The 13164-nt window shown below is 37.0% G+C and overlaps 1 protein-coding gene across 5 annotated transcripts in view; it reads right to left on the bottom strand.

Moving 5' to 3' along the window:
* Positions 1 to 13164, bottom strand: part of UNC13C (unc-13 homolog C) — a 233908-nt gene that overhangs the window by 96478 nt on the left and 124266 nt on the right. For all 5 annotated transcript variants that reach the window (XM_040601370.1, XM_040601366.1, XM_040601367.1 and 2 more), the window contains 3 exons: positions 8674 to 8843; positions 5444 to 5559; positions 3901 to 4064 (listed from right to left, as the gene is read on the bottom strand). In XM_040601370.1, coding sequence (XP_040457304.1) covers positions 3901 to 4064; positions 5444 to 5559; positions 8674 to 8843 — 450 coding nt within the window. The remainder of the gene's footprint in view (positions 1 to 3900; positions 4065 to 5443; positions 5560 to 8673; positions 8844 to 13164) is intronic.

Genomic DNA, 13164 nt, shown 5'->3' with positions numbered 1-13164 from the left:
TTTTGTTAGTCTGTTTTCTGTCATATCTATTTTCTTTCCTATTCTCTCACACATGTGTGCTTTGACTTTTGGGACTATACACATACCATTTGTGTAGTTAACAGGGTCTATGTGGCTGCTGTTTATCACAAAAACCCCACCTCTTCTGACCCATATAAGAATTGCTGTAATTTTCTTTGATTCTTTTTCCAATTCAGACTCCACAAGGAGTGGAGGAATATAATAATTATAAGAAGAGTGGATTATGGAATCTATACAGTCAAGACTTCAAAGAGCTGCAGTTAGTGCAACACATGCAGTCTTTTTATTGTATTTTGGATTTGGGTCAATGGGTGATTTTATATTCACATGAATTCCATATCTGGTAACCTAACAGCATATTTCTGTGCTTAGGAACTGGGCAGTTAGAATCCATATCTTGAGAGTAAGACATCCCATCTAAGCAGGCATCCTTTAGGGAAGAACTGTCTGTATTTAGTTTCATAAAAATGTAGACATCTCCAATAACGGGTGCAATCACACTTGAATTCATTCTCTTTATAAGTTTAATGAAAAAGGTCTCACTGGGGACAATGACTCAAGCAGAAAAGTAACCATCTATATGATATCTTTTCGGTTGATACACACATTCCAGTAGATCTTTGATGGTGCACAGGTAATCTCCCTCTGATCTAGACTAACTCACACATGGCATGTTTTAAATCACAGAAAATGCAGAAATTCTTTGCTGATGCTGGTTGAGAGAGGAAAAGAGCTTGAGCTTTATGTTTTCAGGACTTTTAGTCAGTCACCTATTGGACCGATTTTCCATGAAGCGGTCAGGCATTGAAACAATAAACTCATCGAAATTATTGTTTATCTTTGCTGAGCTGCCACAATTGTGGTTGATGAGTATACTTGGTGTATTTGGAAAAATCAAGGCTATCCTTTTGAAATATTATTTCTGTGCTCTAAAGGAATAAATATAAATAAATGTTAACGTGAGAGCCAGAAACAAATCATTGGGGTTTACTAAGATGGTCATAGATAAAAAAGCCGCCAGTATGAACCTGCAATGATAGACAAGTGGGGTTGTTTATTACCATAGCAGAACAGAATGCCAAATTATTCTAGGAAGTGGTACTGTAGGGAGGCTTAATTAGATTTACATTGTGTTCAGAAATGCAGAATGGCATATGTTCCCACTCCAGCATATGTTGTCTACCCACATCTAAAAGGGTCAAAACTGCCTACCATTAAGTGGCAGTAAAACTTTATATAATAGGTAATTTAAAAACTGCAAACAAATATGAATTTAAAAAATTACATTCAGACAAAAAGAACACCTAATTAGTAACACCCTAAAATTCACTTCAGCCTGATACAGTGCATAAGAAGCACGTGGATACTCTCTGGGGTCTGGATCATGGGCTATCAAAGCACACTCAGTCTTGCATTTACAAATGCAAACATTTTAATTTACAATGTTATTATGAGAAATGCAACAGAAATACTCTGAAACGAGATTCTCAAGCATAAAATGCTTACATAATATTCCTTTGGGCCAAGTGATTAAATTCAAATTCTGTCTCTGTTGTATGGTAGAAAATTACTTTTACTTTACTAGAAGCACATCGTTACCAAATGGAAATAGGTTATTCTATTTTCCAAATCAAGAAGCTGTACATTTTCTCCCAGCCATTAATGTTGTTCCAGGAGAATAAGGTGATCTCATAAACGCAAATAAAACCATCAGATAATAGTCCAAAAGAAAATTCCCCATGGCAGAACTACTGCCTTCACTACTCTCGTCCCCAAAGTCTGCGTGCTCCAAGAGACATGTCTGCAGATTTATCAGGAAAACAATGCACCTGGATACGTATTCTTCCCCAAGTATTAGTTGAGATTACACTGATTATTGATTTTACTCCTAACTTAAATGGGAAGTGGCCTACCCCTCAAATAGGGGTTGCTCATTGTTAACATGCAACATTTTAAAACATAAATGGACATGCGTAACAGGGCAATGAAATCTTAGCTTTTATTTCCTATGTAAATTACCTGTGACTACCAACACTGAAATAGCTTTCTTATTACACCTGCCTTCAAATGCCTGGTTTGCAGCTCTTAACAGCAAGGAATTTTGGTAGAAAAGGTACAGAAGAAAGCAAGAACAAAAAGAGGGCAAACCAAAGTGGGTCACTCAATGTGAAATGGCTTGGTTAGAATTTTTGAGTAAGCATTCCTGAAAAATGTGTTGCAGTCCTTGCTCAGCTGCATGTTAGATGTGCAGACTAAATGCACTTCCTTTTCATGAATATCTGGTATATTATGTTCTGTAAGAATAAAGTATCTTTATATGACAATGTAACTTGTCCATTTCTAACACTGTTAAATAAAAAAGATCTTTAAACACTCACATGTCAATTATATTGCTTTTTTTCTAATGCTGACTTTGAATTTCTAAAATCAGTTTCAAACTTTCTCTGGAAAATTTCAGAGTACTGGCATTCATTAAGAGATGAAGGAAAAGAAACTTCAAAAGAACTTTTCAGTTGAGGTTGTCCATCAAAAATACAGGCATGTTGTATTGAGATAACCAACTACTGGGGTTATAGTTAAGAGGAAACACTGATGCTAAATCAGTCCTGCTTTATTTCCTAAGCAAAACAGTAGTAACAGCCCTCCCTTGGCATCAATAGCTCTTGAGAATTCATCTCATAAAAATGAATTCATTTTGATACATACAGCAGGAACAACCCTACCATTTCAGAGATTAACATTTTGGTAAAAATGGCATACCAAATGTAAATTATAATACTGAGATAGTTAATAAGTAACACCACTTAATCAAGATGTAAAGACATACACGGCTAAAGAGAAGTGAAACGCAAACCCCCAAATATTCATGAAACTCAATGCATGAGTTCCTCCATAGGTAGTACAGATAGATATACAATACCACAAAGGAACCTAAGCTTAATTAATTACTTTGTGCAATATTGTTTAAGGTCCTTGGAGGAAGAGCATTAAAACCCTATAGATTCCAAATACATGCTCTACCTTTCTATTAGATAGATGTACAGTACAATAATTTACAATAAGCTACATAAACATGTCCATTGCTACAGCAGATGGTGTCGTCATATCCTGCAATAAAAATAAATCTTCACATGTTTATGTGCCCTTATATTTAAGATAGTTTTTTTAGTATGTACTGTAAAGAGATGGAGGAAACAAGATACATGTTCTGATTAAAAATTCCGTATCAGCTTTCTAGAGGGAAAAAGTCTGTATTTCTTCTTCAGAGGACACTGGGAGTCCTCTGCTTTCCTATGGCTGCAATAGAAGCAGAATACAGTCTTTTTTGCTGGCAGACATTTCAATGGAAAAATTAAGAATACATGAATGGAGCTTTTGTATCCCCAGGCCTCTATGCTCAGTGGTGGTGTGTTCTAAAGTGATCAGACAGCTACTTTAGTACAGATAATGTGGCAACAGGCTTTAATACCATCAAAAATGGTTTGCATGAATTATTTACGTATACTATGGAAGTTTACTATAGCCATTGCTGGTGTTCTGTGATGATTTCTGTACTCTTAGAAAGGCGTACAGAGTGAAACCCTGTTCTACCATTCTAATCCCATCTGAAACAGCAGAAGTCCTTCTGATCCTTGCCACATATCAGGATCATAAGTATTGAGAAATGCATTAGTGGTAATACTAGTAACAGCTTATAAATTACTTTAATCCTATTGCAGGTGAGAAGCACTTCAATGAGAACCAGATGGACAAAAACGATAAGAATTTTAGATCAGGAATGGGAGTGAAATGGAGAACAAAAGCATGAAGGCTTGAAACCCATCACTTCCCTCAAACACATTCTTGACAGTTGAGCAGAAAACCAAACATTATACTTACGTCATAGCTTGATAAATATCTTCAATTCCATAGCGCATTGCAAATTCATCCACAATTTCTTGTGCAGCATCATCAAAGTACACCTTCCAGGCTTCGTCACCTCTCACTTCAGGGATTTTTACAACACCATTAGATTTAACTTCCGTCAAGTAATGGAACAGATTCTAAATGTAAGAAATATTTCAAATAGGAATTTGCAGCTTTTAAGTAGCAGTCTGAAAGGATATCCTATATAATAGGCATCAATATGTTCATTGTTGGCTGTTTGGGGTTTTTAGTTTCTTGGTTTTTTTTAAATTTGCTGAAGAATGGCAGTAACTAGTCATCATTTGATACACCACCCCCCCCCCCCTCAAGACTCTAAACATGTTTTTTGTAACAGAACTCTTGTAGTGCAGGATTGTGATTCAGCACATTGATCCATCTCCTTGATATAAGGTCACATCAGTTAACTGGCACAGAGAGACTACAACATAAAATTGTGCAGAAACTTTCTCTTCTCTATCATATGCCCTTGCTAATGAACGAAACTGTAATGTTTAAAATGCTCACTACATAGCCTTTCACCTTCAATTGGATCTGTGACCAATAAATTTAAAATTCATTATTTAAGAACTGTAAGTTACAGGAAACATATCAGAAATAGTGTATAAGCCTCTCAGGTAGTGAAAGGCACACTATAAATTTTAGATTTAGCAATCTTAGGACCAAAGCTAGTATTTAATTTGATGTTAATGTCACAGAATAATTCTCAGATTACCTTGCTCCATATGTATCTACAAAATGACCAACAGACTTTTATTTCCAAAAAAACCACCAAAATATTGAAAAAGTTTTGGTTTTGGTAAATAGACATAACTGTCACGTGGATTATCTTAAAGCAACAACATTTTGCCATTTATGTCACAGGTTGCAACTTTACAATATCAGGTCAAAATCTGTGAGCACAAATGCCCTAATATATATCAGTGCTGAGCTTTCAGCCATGTATTAGTACCAGCCTTCAGAAACTACTTGTATTTTTTTAATAGAACTTCAATGCGCATCACTGTTTGAGGGAAGAGGAATCAAGCACAAGAAAATCTTTCAAAATACACATTGGTTTATCAGTGAAGATTTTTTTTTTCAATATTGAAAAAATTAATCTAGATAACACGAGAACAACATTTTATATTGTGTGTACTTCTGCTTTTTCTCACTCTCTGCAAAATATGAATTAATGCAGCAGGAAAGAAGTCCTTTAGAATTAATAGCTATGTTTCTATAATACACAGAAATGGTAGCAACAATGTATGGAGCACCAAAATACTAAACCAAAATACAGCACAGGGAGAACTTAGCTGACTCCCCCTCTTCTTTTTCTGATTCCTACTGGCAGGAATGATCTGTTGGCGATACATTATTCTGCCTTTGACTCTGAGCCTGGTATGCCATCAGCAGTACAAGGTGGGATATCTAACATAAACTTGTCCTGCGGCGTAGCAGGACTTGTTTCAGTGTTCTAACGTTCTGTAGCTTTTTTTCCTTAACTTTGCCAACATACCTCATGTAGACAGGTGTACTGCATATGGTAGGGAGCAACTTTCTCCTCTCCTTTTATTTCAACGTTGATTTTCAATCTAATGGCACCAGAGACAGCTGATTTATCTGTTCGCTTTTCTGAAGAGAAGAAAAACAATATATTAGTAACTACAAAGAACAAATATATATCATATGAGCTTGCATAAATCATTCTAACTTAATAATGTTTTTAAAGCCAGAAAGACCTGCTGTGAAAAACAAGAGAGTTTTTTTTAATACCTCCACACATGGTTCAAGCCATTAAGCAGAATTCCAAACTATGAAGGAAAGAATCTTTCTTATTTTATTTGCCAAATTCAAACCAGGCTGCACAACATTTTATTTGACACTTTCCCCTTTTCAATAGAAATTATTTCCATTTTTGAGCTGGTATCTGTACTAGTTATTATTATTTTCATTACTGATATTTTCCTTTAGTTATGAGGACTTTAGCGACAACCTGAACCACTGTGTCTGAATGTGGTGGGTTGATCCTGGCTGGACACTGGGTGCCTGCCAAAGCTGCTCCATCGCTCCCCTTCTCAGCCAGACAAGGGAGGGAAAATATAATGGAAGGCTCGTGGGTGGAGAAAAGGGCAAGGAGGGATCATTCAGCAGTTATCATCAATGGGCAAAACAGACTCAACTTGGGGAAAATTTAATTATTACCAATCAAATCAGAGTAGGATAATGAGAGCTAAACCTAAATCTTAAATCTTAAAGAACATCTTCCCCCCACCCGCCCAGGTCCTCTTCCTGGGCTTATCTTTACTCCCAATTTCCTCTGCCTCCTCCCCTTCAGCGGTGCAGGGGGATGGGGAATGGGGGTTGGGGTCAGGTCAGCACATGTTTCTGCTGCTCCTTCCTCAGTGGGAGGACTCCTCACACTCCAGCTCACACCCTGCTCCAGCGTGGGGGGTCTGTCCCATGGGAGACAGCCCTCCAAAAACTTCTCTAACCTGATCCTTCCCGTGGGCTGCGGTTCTTCATGTACTGCCCCAGTGTGGGTTCCTCCTGGTGGGTGCCATCCTTCAGGCACAGACTGCTCCAGCGTGGGTCCCCCAAGGGGTCACAAGCCCGGCCAGCAAACCTGCTCCAGCCTGGGCTACCCTCTCCACAGGGCCACAGGTCCTTCCAGGAGCTGCTCCAGCTTGTGCTTCCCATGGATGACAGCCTCTTTTGGGCATTCACCTGCTCTGGTGTGGGGTCCTCCACAGGCTTCAGGCGAATGCCTGCCCCACCGTTAATGTCCATGGTCTGCAGGGGACACCTTCCTCATCAGCCTCACCATGGTCTTCACCACAGGCTGCAGGGGAATCTCTGCTCTGGTGCCTGCAGCACCTCCTCCCCTCCTTCGCTGACCTTAGTGTCTGCAGTTGTTGCTCTCAGGTGTTCTGATCCCTCTCTTTGGCTACAGTTGCTGATCTTAAATATTTAATTAGAGAGACACTAGCACCATCCCTGATTTGTCTCAGTGTTTGCCAGCAGCAGGTCCATCTCGGAGCCAGCTGGCACTGTCTCTATCAGACACAGGGGAAGCTTCCAGCAGCTTCACACAGGAGCCACCCCTGTAGCCCCCTGGCTACCAAAACCACACAAATCCAATAAACTGAAACTCAAAATGTTCTTAGCAGAACTCGATCACAGAGCTAAGATGAATATCACAGAGGAAATTATACGAAGAACTGTGTTTATACGATCTCTACTGGTCTGTTTAGTTGCTGTTGCCCATTCTGGAGGTTACTGATGTTCTTTGGCTTCAATTTTCACTTTTCCAATCCACTCCAGCAGTATAACTGAGTCAATAGGTATTAGAATTTTTATGATTCTTTCACAAAGTGCTGTGATGCGAGTGGTGATGAACAGTACAATTAATAAGAATTGGCATTCCACAAATCCAAATGTATTGAGTGTTTCACTCCTCTTTCCTCTCTATGATGTGAAGTACTGCAGTTGTGTCAATGTTTATCAGAATAAAACATGCCAGTCTTTTTAGAATATTAGAATTATCATAAGCCATTTACCAATACTTCTCTTTAGATGCTGACTGAAAGGTTTTTATTCTAGATTCTTCCTTTTGCAGAGCACATAGATTTTCAATATTATTAAAATGCTTCCAGTCAAATCAGTTCAACAAGCTTTGTTTTAAAAATCTGTTTCATAATAATTTATATCAGTTTAAGTCACTGAAATTTTTGAAGGAATAAAATTCAGAATTCATAATGACTCGATTTCCTTACCTTTAAAAAAAAATCTCATTTATAAATAGGAAACAAAGCAAGGCTTTCTTTCAATTGTCAATGAGAACACAAATGGTTCCCTGACAGATCTATAAATGCCACTGGGAAATGAAACTGGGAAAACAAGGACTGTTGGTTCGGAAACAAATGCTCTACAATTTCAGAAAATTATGTCACATAATTCACCAGAAATTTTCAAAGAGCAGGCAACCTACATAAAAATGTTACTATCACTTTTTTTGTTATCAAATATAGGAGACTAACTTTTAAAGAGCTACTCCACAGCATTTAGTGCACCCGAAGAGATTTTTAGAACTGAAGAACAGTTGCATGCTTAGATTTAGATAAAGGAAATATATTCAGAGACATGCTTTCATTGATTTATTTCCGGTTGAAAGAATGATACTTCTTAAGACCTGTCCAGACAAGCAAGTGCAGTCATTAAGCACAGCAGAGAGCATTTTGAGCTCCAGCAGGCTGTCTTCTGTTTATAGACACATTTGACATGTACAGAACATAAAACTCTAGCAAGCAAGTTTCATGAAGAACCACAGGTGTAACCACTGTGAAAAGCAAAGATGATTAGACCCAGAATGGTACATAATTTTTAAAAATATGTGATGAAATGAATAAGGACAACAAGCAAAATATTTGATAGATGTAACTTTGTGGATGTATTTCCCACAGAATGCTACTGTGAATGAACTAGTCTGAAATATTGGGTTTTCTTACATATTCTTAATTTTTCATTAAAAAGAACTAATTTTCTTTGATATTGTGATTATTCTGCTTTCTGTAATTGTCATAACTCTGGATCAAACCCAAGAATGTATCTTTCATTTTTAAATCAACCTGTAATACAGAAGATTCTAAGTTATGTATTGGTACCAAAGATATATATTTTGAAGTCCTAAATCTACAGATGCTGAGATTCCACCTAAATTTGTTTTAAAAAAATTAGTAAGGCTCATACCTAAATTATACCATACATCCATTTCTCCACTCAGTGTTCTTACTTCAATGATTGTTTGCCCAAGGAAGTCATCTGATTCCTTTTTGAAATGTTGTTTCACTCTAGATTTAATGTCGTCATCTTCATCCCATACTCTCACTTTTATTCTATCTGTGGAATTATGGCATTCACTGTAAAAAATAATAAAATACAAAATGTGATACATAAGCTACATGCATTTGTACTGCTGTCTAATTCACTGTCCTTGATTTCCATATACCTGCTTAAATGCATAAAGTGACAGAATACAAACAACCTGCAACATTTAGTGGAATAAAAGGCGATAGCACACTGCCAGGGACAAAACTACAATTACTGTATATAAGAGAAAGTAAAGAGCATAACTTGACTGAATTATATATACAAATGGATTGTATTTAGGAATGTCTATTTAAGAATGTAATGAACTCCTCATTAAAATTATTAATTAATTTACAATGTGTATTTCTTGATACTATTATTTAACAAATATCTTAGAAAACATACTGTTAGATCAGGTTTATTCATTTAGGAATGCTATGTAGTACATACAGCAGACTGCAAAAATAGTAGCCTATAATGTTATAATAAAAAAGTGAGAAAATCTTAAAGAATATTTCCAGTATCTGGCAGGTTTTGAAAAAAACCCAGCAAGTATGCACAAACTTCACAGCACAAGACACATAATTAAAAAAAACCCAAAACCTAGGGAAATAAGTAACTGCTTTCTTTAGAAGATACATTACTTTTCTCCGAGACCTCCATGCTCTGGTAAGGAGGAGTAGGGACAGACTGCCATGTGCTAAAAAATTCCTTGCAAATTGAAGTGGCATACTAGCTTCTCATAAGCTGAGTGGATTTAAGAAACTACTGGATGTATGAGAGTGAGGTGGCTTCACTTGCAACCTGCAGAGCTCCTGGTGAATAAAAAATTATTACTTCCAGCCCCATAGTGCATGTATTTCCACAAAAATGGAAAATAAACTTTACTGCTGCTTATTCCTATAAGCCACACTGAAGACTGTTCACTGTTGGTCAGTGTTGGCTTTTGATGACTTCACTGAAATATCCCAACATTGACTGCAGAAGTCCGTGGTAGTGAAAAACTTTCCAATGACTTTTTAACAGCCAGTACAGATCTGGTGGCAGTTATAAATCATGTCATACTCACGCATCTGTACTAACTGGATGGGTTTTATATCCATTCAGTAATACTAAAAAGTATTTTAGATCTTATGAATGTTTGTGTATCTTTAAATGTAGCTTTAAACTGTAGCAGCAAATTTTCATCTTCAGCAAGGTCTTCGTTTGACACTAGTTTAAGAGTTCTGACTTGAATTCTATTCCAAGCACTATCACTGCTCAGTCATCTGTCTCAGCGTTTCCAGCATTAAAAGAGTAATACTATAACTTATCTCCCAAATGGCACCCCTCAGGGGTGTTCTAAGAATTAATTAGTGGTGGTAATGGGCTTTGGAAGTATAAAGTGCTTTAAATGGTATTATTACTGTCAAGGCCAATCAGTCACTAAAAATGCCATGCACAGCTTTTAATCTGCCTCACTGTGACATCAGATACATTCAATATCACAGAAATGCTTGTGCCTGTATTCCAAATTTTAACACTGCAGATATCGCCGATAATTAAAAACCACCTTGTTCTGTGATTAGCAAAACTAATTAAGCTTAATTTCATTTTATCTTATGATTGTCTTCCCTGACATCTAACAAACTGCAGTCACAAACTGAATCTTCTCCCATAATTGGGATTTTCATAATTACTCCTTCATAACTCTATCGATTATGGGGTGAGCTCATAGAGGACACTACTAGGATCTCATCTCTGTCTGACCACCTATTTTGATAGAACATGATGGATGTAGTATTAGGCAATCTGTGAAATTTCTCTGACTGACCAAAAAATTCAAAAGCTATAGGCAAGGACATATAAAATATAGGAAGACACAGATGTATCAAATAAACCTCTTTGCCTTAAGAAACTAAACTAAACCCAGAAACCATTTAATTTTCCTGAAATGTAGTCCTGAATTATTGCTTAACATTGCTAAAGTCCTGAATTGCATTTAGCTGTGCACCCTGTAGAAATATTAAACAGGGGATTTGTAGAGTGGCTTAGAGAGATCCATCGCTGGTGAGGCCATCATTTATGTGACCCACATCACTGTATATGTGCTATTAGTAGAAATCTTGTTCCTGCTTTTCTTCTCAGGGAGATGTTGCATATAAGAAGTCATTAAATGGTACTTCAGTACAAATACCGTACTTGTATTCTCCTGAGACAACATCAGTTTTGTTCTGATGTACACTTAGCTGATTAAGGAATATTTATTGAGATACTCAGGAAGACTGCACCTTTCCCTGATATCCTCATTTGTCTCTCCCACATCTTTTTATCCATTAACCTTAGGTTACTGAAACATGGTGAGACCTATCACAACCAATGGGTTTCCTTAAATGTCCATCTTTGTGTCTAAGCCTTTAGCACTGAGTCAGCTCTGCTACAGGTTTTTAATGTTCCTGTGCAAGACCCCCAAACTACCACAGATTTGTGACGCAAGAACAGACGTGTGGATGAACACATATTTCTACTGGCGTACCCCGTGCCAGTGAGACCGCAGGAAGATTTACTATTAAAAACACAGAGCTGTGTCTGCATGATTCTACTTACCTGCCCAGCCTTTCCCAAAAAGCACTATATAATGAGGTGCACTTTCTGCTTTGGTCACCGATAACATCTGTGCGGAAGCTCTGTGGCTTTGCAAAAAGCATTGGGTGGAATTCCTGCTTCTGCTTAACCTGCCCAGGAAAATGAGCTCAGGGAATTCAAGGCAAAGACAACATAGGCTATTTTCATTGTTCCTCTTCTAGCCACTCTGCTTTATATGCTCAGTAAAAGTATTCACTAAAGTGTGATATAGGAACGTGAAAGCGAAACGCTCTTTAGCATACACAGAATGAAGATACTGATGTGTTTGAAAACTGGAAAAGCTGCAGTATATTCAGAGATGTTAGACAGAAGAGATCGTTTTAATAATTTATCAGCAATCTGGTGATGCTACATTACTTCTGCTTTTACAGAATAATGCACAGACATGAAATAATCCTCACAGCATTCCTGCTTAATTCTAATGGCTAGAGTAATAAAAAACTGTAATAACAAACTATCTTTACTATAGCAGCCCAATGTAAATTTAACATTAGGTGCACTGCCATGGCCTTACTGTATACCTCCTCTAAGAGATCTTCACCCAGTGTTAAAATAACAACTAATTGATACTATGCTAATTTCAGTAAAGAAATAAATACAAATTAATAAAGAAGCTGGTAAGGAATGTATGGAGAATAATTACCCACTGCCAAAATTAAATACAATCATCATAACAGCATTCTTACCTTGGAGTCTTCAGTAAAAACTCTTACATCCACTAACAAATTTGCATACTCCAAATGTAAGTCTAGGTGGAGAGGTTTGGTTTTTTTTCCCCTACTCTAAAAAAATGTTATTTCTATAATGAGAAGAAAATTATTTTTCCAATAAAATAAACTATTTTGGTGAAATTCTGTAAGCAATCAGCAGACAAATGAGGCTACATCTGAGATATAGAAAACAAACTTGACTGACGACTTGCCTTTGCAACACCTTTGCCTGCCCACTTCCAGTTTTGCACATTTTGTAGCTTACCTTTTCTTTCTAAATCAACTTTTAATCAATCATTTCACAAATGAGTAGTCTAAAAATCACACATACGCTACTTTCAATCAGACCTCCAAAGAAGAGGAGAAAAATCTTTCCTGTCAATAATAAGACAGACATCTCTTTAGAACTGGTCTTGCATTCCCTGAGCACTCAGCAAACCAGTTCAAGAGTAGACAGCTAGTGGTAGAGAACCTATGAAGAACTTGCACGCTAACAGGAAAATTTTTAAATGCCACAATGACCAGGTTCTTTCTAAAAAATATTCTCAAGTGTGACAGAACCAAGAAATGTAAAAAAGGAAAGCATTACACTATTCTTACTCCAATTTTACAGCTGGGATAATGATTCACAGACAGATAAAATCACTCTACAACCATCTTCCTTACTTCTTTCTCATAGTGCCCGTTCCTCCTTTTCAAAATGTATTTAGCTTTTTTTTTTCTCCTGAAGCATTAGCATACATTTTTATTCACAACAGTGGTGAAAAAAAAAACACCAGGAAAGTGTGAGATAAGTTTCTTCTACACTATAAACATTTGCTCTGCTCTCCAATAAGGATATCCAACATCCCAATAATATTTACCTATGCAACTTTCCAGAAAGGTCAAATCCAGAGCCAATGTGACTTGCCAGATTTCCAGAGAAGTCACTCTGGTTGCTGATGGACAAACCTGAAGATCTTTTAATTTGTCTTTAACAGGCTACTTCAGCTGAAGACTGCCAGCCTGCCTATGTAAAAGCACTTTGTGAAGAATC

Source organism: Falco naumanni, chromosome 7 (genome assembly GCF_017639655.2).
Source record: "Falco naumanni isolate bFalNau1 chromosome 7, bFalNau1.pat, whole genome shotgun sequence".
In the NCBI taxonomy this organism is placed as follows: Eukaryota; Metazoa; Chordata; class Aves; order Falconiformes; family Falconidae; genus Falco; species Falco naumanni.
Note: the sequence above shows the minus strand (reverse complement) of the source record. Positions and strands in the feature narration are given on the sequence as shown.